The sequence below is a fragment of the Pygoscelis adeliae genome, unplaced genomic scaffold (assembly GCF_000699105.1).
Source record: "Pygoscelis adeliae isolate BGI_AS28 unplaced genomic scaffold, ASM69910v1 Scaffold27, whole genome shotgun sequence".
NCBI classification, from domain to species: domain Eukaryota; kingdom Metazoa; phylum Chordata; class Aves; order Sphenisciformes; family Spheniscidae; genus Pygoscelis; species Pygoscelis adeliae.
Genome location: NW_008825410.1, coordinates 2,663,990 through 2,670,504, shown reverse-complemented (window position 1 = coordinate 2,670,504; position 6,515 = coordinate 2,663,990). Strand labels below are relative to the sequence as shown.

At 41.5% G+C, this 6,515-nt stretch overlaps 1 protein-coding gene across 1 annotated transcript in view; it reads right to left on the bottom strand.

Annotated features, from left to right (window-relative positions):
• The window catches only part of LRRD1 (leucine-rich repeats and death domain containing 1), a 7,398-nt gene extending 2,227 nt beyond the window's left edge, over window positions 1-5,171 (bottom strand). The window contains 9 exon segments of the mRNA XM_009330586.1: window positions 883-1,040; window positions 2,032-2,263; window positions 3,564-3,689; window positions 3,767-3,933; window positions 4,272-4,370; window positions 4,413-4,461; window positions 4,524-4,681; window positions 4,684-4,812; window positions 5,147-5,171. Of these exon segments, the coding sequence (XP_009328861.1) occupies window positions 883-1,040; window positions 2,032-2,263; window positions 3,564-3,689; window positions 3,767-3,933; window positions 4,272-4,370; window positions 4,413-4,461; window positions 4,524-4,681; window positions 4,684-4,812; window positions 5,147-5,171 (1,143 nt within the window).
• Window positions 5,172-6,515: the final 1,344 nt, after the last annotated feature.

Below are 6,515 nucleotides of genomic sequence, written 5' to 3'. Positions count from 1 at the left end.
ATAATACACAAAGCAAGTGATGCACAGTACAATTGCTCACCACCCGCCGACCGATGCCCAGCCAGTCCCCGAGCAGCGGCCCCCCCGGCCAGCTTCCCCCAGTTTATGTACTGAGCATGACGTCACATGGTATGGAATGTCCCTTTGGCCAGTTTGGCTGTGCCCCCTCCCAGCTGTTTGTGCACCTCCAGCCTTCTCAGTTGGTAGAGCATGGGAAGCTGAAAAGTCCTTGGCTAGTGTAAGCACTACTTAGCAACAACTAAAACATGGGTGTGTTATCAACATTATTCCCATCCTAAATCCAAAACACAGCACTGTACCAGCTACTGGGAAGGAAATTAACTATCCCTGCCGAAACCAGGAGAGTTAGCAGCACACCGGGGGATAAACACATGTGGAGTGAAAACGCGTGTGGACAAAACACACATGGGAATAAAACTCACATGGGATAAACTCCTGCAGACAAACAAAAGTGTGGGAATGTACTCACGTGTACTAAACACACATGGGTATGACCTCACATGGGGATAAATGCAGCCAGGTATGAACTCCCGTGGCAGAAACACGTGTGGCTATGAACTTGCGTGGGGTAAGCACTCCTGGGGAGAAACTCACGTGGTGCAAACTTGGGTCAGGGTGCGTGGGTATGAAACACACGTGGAGAAACACGTGGGGGGACATGCATGGGAGGATCGTGCGTGGGGATGACCTGCACCAGGGGGCCTGCCTGGGATAACCCACACCAGGATAATCCACACCAGACAGCCCACCTGGGATAACCCACACCAGGTAATCCATGCTGCGTAACTCATCCGGGATAACCCACACTGGATAACCCACACCAGGTAATCCACCTGGGATGACTCACAGCGGGTAACTCACCCACACCGGACAGCCCGCCCTGGATAATGCACGCTGGATAACCCTGTTACCGAAGTCGGCAAATTGAAAACTCTGTAAGGCTCCATTTGGAGTTTTAGAAAGCAGGCATTCTTTATCGCGGCGCTGGGCGCACCCAGTGTGCGCACCGAGTTGCTCAACTACAGAAGTTATGTACAGTTAGAACATACATATTCATTAGATTTCTGAGAAATGATTAACATATTCAGGTTATTGCCTGGAACTCATTAACATATGTAAAAGTCTTTGACGCATGCACTCTTATGTCCATTGGTGGTCTTTCAGGGTCCTCTGGTGGTCGTCAACAGTCTTCCTCACCGTGTCTTCGCGGATGCAGAGTTTGTTCTTTGGCTGGGTTGCGCATTTTGCTTACACAAACTAGCTTATTTCAGCACAGCTTCCTTATCTATTCTACGCCAAGATACAAAGTTTCAAGGTCTTCTTTTGCCTACTGAACGTTTAGCTCACCTATTCACAGGGTGCTTCTACTGAAGGTTTAGCTTATCTACAGAGTACGTCAAACTTGGCTCCATTACGCCAAGAAAGAGAACCGTATGTCTCTTCAGTATTCCTTTATACTCGCTATCGACCCACCCAGGATAACCTACACCAGGATAACCCTCACAGGGTAACCCACCTGGAAGAACCTACGCCACAATGACCCACCCAGGATAACCCACACCAGAGAATCCAGGCGGGACAACCCACCCGTGGTAATCCACACTGGGTAACTCCCCTGGCCAACAGGCTGTGTTACACCTGCGATGTTACGCGGACAGCGGAGCACACGGACACGTGTTCTGTGCAGCGGAAAAAGGTGGGTCTTGTCAACGGCAGGACCCTGCCCGGCACACGCTGTACTCATCGATGCTTTGTGCCTGTCAGGCCTTTATTTGCCCGATGAGCACACTTGCCAAAATCACGCCACTTAAAAAGATTTCACAGACGGGGCCCCTACAACAGCTGTATTAAAAATACTAAATTTAAGAGTGGATGCTTGGTTAGAAGCCATGGCAGATCACAGCAGTATACATTAAAAACTGGAAAGCTGTCGCCGCCTTCGTTGTTTGCTTCATCACCCTCTTATCTTGCGATGTATTTATACTCTTTGGGGGCACCTTCAATGCTTACATTTTACTAATGGATTGAATGCCCGATACTCACTGCTCAGGTCAAGTCGCTGTGGATTTCTTAGTGATGTAATAGATTCGGGGAGCTGGCCGATATGATTATCATTTGCAATTAAACGGACCACATACTCCAGTTCCCCTGTGCTGGCTGGAATCTCCTTTAATGCATTGTGAGAGATGACCAGTTCCCTGAGGCAAACCAGTTTAGATAGCTCCTCTGGAATTTTAGTTAACTGATAAAGAAATAAAACCATTTGTTTAGATACAACTCCTCCTCTTCCGCAAAAAGTTTAAAAGGTAACTTTCCTGTAGGCAAAATAATATCCCATAATTTACTTCCAACAGTAAAAGCTTCTGACCTTCGATTCTAGTGGAAGCTAACTTGGTATTTTCCAATAAAAATATAGATGCTGAGCACAGAAATTTGCAGGGAAGCTTTTCAGACATGATAATAGAAAGGCACTAAAAACCATGCAGTAGAATAATACCTCCACAGCTGCAGCTTTGGAAGTTCTTCTGGTCATTGTTATCATGAATGAAAAATTTTATCCTCTCAGAACACTCTAATTTTATTTTCTGTCTTCCTCAGGCACAAGAAAATGAAACGTATTTTCTTCTTTTTCATTCTGTTCTTACTTTGGTCTTTTGTAATTTTTATTTTCCTTCTTGGAACTTCAACTGTTCTCCAATTACTGTGGAAACTAAAGCTACAGCTCTCTGGGAAACGGATGTAAGATCACATACATTTTGCTCCTGGGTCTGAAGAAAGCCAGCCCTTGGAAAGGATCATAACCTCACAACCACATTCAAAATCGTATCAAGAAATATGAGCCTTTTCTGAAATTGGGTATGAAATACTGATTTTGCAAATTCTGGTGAAAAGAGATATTTAAATGCCTAACTCATCAGGAGATTGTTTTGCCCCGTTCCTTAGTATAAAAAAAAAAAAAGAAACTAAACTGAAGCAATTTTCTCTGCTTTAACAAATCAGGGATCCAATATAGCTTTTCTTGTTTGAATCAGTGAAAGTTTAATGACCAACTAATTTTAAGAAGTACAACATGAGTTGGAAGGATTTGTTCATTTCACAGAGAGGAATCTTGGAGGCAGGTTTATCTACCAAATTCCAGCTAGCCGTTTTGTCTCTTGATATCCATCGGGATGGAAAATACCTACATTCCTAATAGTACTAGAAAAATAAAAAATAGATGATCTGTTTCAGATCAATCAGATTATCAAGCTATCACCTTAAGATATACCTCAATAACACTATATAAAGTGAGGTTCACGTCTAGTATTTCTAATTAAAAGTGCATCGTAGTAGATTTTTGTCCAGTTCTGATATTAAAAATAGGTAAATATGTACACGTATTTGCCTCTCTAGAAACTATTTCTCTGCTCTTTGTTTACCTTAGGTGTATTCAAACACAGGAGCATTTACATCTGTTAGGAGGAAGTCTGTTAATAATAGTTTTGCAGCACAACAACCTGCGCAACACAAGTTTTTCTTACCTAAAGGAAATGTTCTCTGACCTTCAACCCATTCACTCGACACACTGTCAATGTCTCCAGTGAAGAAAGATGACATATTTCAGAAGGAAAAGATGCAAACCGGTTGTTTGATACATTTAGGTCTTTGATCACTTCCAGATTGCTAATCTGCAAGTTTTTAAACACTTTAAAGAACACAGTTCTTCAGGAAATGAGTCAAACTCATTATGGTGGAACAGCAGTGCCTGGAGACCCTTCATCTCAGACACCACTGCTGGCATGCTGTTGATCTCATTCTCACTTACATCCACGTAAACTAGTTTTGTAAGGCTACACAAGCATGCAGAAAATGAGGACCATTTGTTTGTGTTTAACTCCAGATGCTCCAAATCAGAAATTCCAGGTATTATTTCTAAAATAGAGTTGCCACTAAGATTTAAGGGTTTAAGATCAAATAGTGCCCACAGTGTATTTGGAAACTGAGAGCTTATTATTGCTGAAGTCAGCACTGGTTATCCATATCCAATTTTTTAATTCAACAGGAATGTATGTTAATGCGTTTCCAGAAAACTCTATTTTGGAGAGGTCTTTTAAACGTGGTATTTGTTCATCCAATGAGTCCAGTCAGTTTCTACTTAAAGAAAACTCCTTTAAATGTTTAAGGCTGTGACTGTTAGCAGGAAGCTGGGTTAATTATTACGTATAATGGATGTTTCAACATGGTACAGTTTCAAAAATTATCTGTAATACTCTTGAATAATTTTTTTGCAAGGTTCAGAAACCTAAGTTCTCATGAATTCTCCACTTCATCTGAAACAAACTCCAATTTGTTATCGTCAACTCTGAGTTCTTTTCGTCAACCAGAAAAGCTGCACAGGCAAAAATACAAGCTTACTGTTACAATTGAAAATACTTGTTGTTTCTCGATCACTTTAACATCCTTTGGTAAACTCCGAATCAAGTTCTCACACATGCTGAGATCAGGAAAATAGCAGCGATTACTAGATTAGGAAGGTAGCAGAGAACCCTTGGGAATATTGAGATTTGTTTGGAATCAATGTTGAGTACCTTCAAATTTTTCATGTCGGCTATGGTATCTGGCAAAGTTTTTAGCTTGTTCTCTGAAAGCTCTAAAGCTTCAATTTTTTTCAATGCAAAAGAAATTCATCAATATTGTTGTGCCTGAGAAAGAGTTCCTTAATATTTACAAGCTTTGACAATTCTTTAGGGAGACGTGATAACTGGTTGTGACTGACATTCAGTACCATCAGTTTATGAAGTAAGGGTATTGCTGGTGGCAACAGCGTCAGGATTTCCAGATTAGATTATCTGTATTTGAATGCAATGTTTTTATTTCATTGTTGTGTAAGAGCAAATATTTTAAATTTGGGGTTTCAAAAGCAAGCAGAGGCATGTTCCCTAGTCCTTTATCATTTAGTCTAAGTGTGAAATTCTCATCTTTTCTTCAGGCAACATATATGTTGATCCATTTTCATCCCTTTCAGGATTCATTGCTGATAGTACTATGTCTGGTCTGGCATCTCCACTGAGAGCTTCTGAAAGGATTCGGCTTAGTTCTCCAGTATCCTTTTCAGCTGATGTCAGTAGCGTGTGTTTTCTCACACCTGTTTCAGAGACACCCTGAGGCATTGTGGCAGCATTTATCTCAGCTGAGAATTCACATTCCTACCTTTTTCCAGGTAAATCACCATCTATTTTCTGTCATTTTATGGCTTTCCTCATTGCCAGCTGCTTTAGGAACTTCATGTGAAATATCACTCAAACTTTTCATCATTAGGTCAGCTACTTTAGGATTCTCTGATGAATGTAATTAGTTTTTCCTGGCATCATTAACTGGAACCTCATGAAAGCTTTTGTTTAGTCCTTGTGTATTTAGACCACTTGAATTTCATCTTCTTCCTTCTCCAGAGACATTGTTCCTTTTTCTGGGTTGTTAATTGATTCTTATCAGTATTTTTTAAGAAATCAAACTGTAAGTGTGAAATCTATATGGAATAATATGTTTTAACATTAGTAGACCAAGCTAGCAATTGTAAAAGATCTTGATAAAAAACTAGTCTTCCACATTTGTGAACTTTCCCACTTCTCTGTTTACCCCCAAAAAGGGATTACTTTGCTGCAGTGCTTGCTAATTTAATACCTTGTTTTTCCAGACAATAGACTACAGATCACAAAACATACATCACAAATATGTGATTTGTTGCTTGACATTTCATAGAATAGCCCAAGCTGTCTCGGACAACTGACAATGCTCAGCTTAGTGGATATTTCAGAGTTTTCTACAGCTCTGTTTGCATGTTCTTCCTGCTTTAAACTTTACTATGTTAAACTTTTGTTCTCTTGCACTAGTGATGCATCATCATAAACAATATTTTCCCAACTTCACTTGACTGCCTGTTGACAAACCAAAAGGATTAGTTGGTTTTTTCCTCCCGCCTTACAGGCAGATTTATACCGTCTTATGTTGTAGGTCTTCAAACACAAGTCCCTCAAATAGATCTACATTTTTTCCTAGTTTCTTTAATACAAGTCTTTCTGCTGATGGGGTAAAGTTGTACAAAATTATTATAATATCCTTACCCCACAGAAATAAAAAAGCTTTAAGGGTCAAGCGGAACCTTTGCAAGCCACATACATTGTTTCCGTTGAGCGTGTACCTGCATTTTTTCAGGAACAGCCTCTTTTCTGAAGCATACCTAGCTGTGAGCTAACTAACAACGGTATGGAAACCCCCGCCTTTCTAGAGTAACTTTTCCCTGTCAGCAAAGCAGCAGCAGGAGGACATCTGGGCTGCGTGAGGGGTTTCCCTCAGGACCAAGGCCTTCCTCTCGGACAAGCCGCTGCCTTCCCCGTGCCGCAGGCAGAACCAGGCCCTGAACTCAAACAGCTCCCGACCGGGGGGGTGAAGGAAGCTGGCACCCCATCTCAGCACCCCCCTCAGCCACCACCACACCAAGCCCTGGCGCTAGGGAC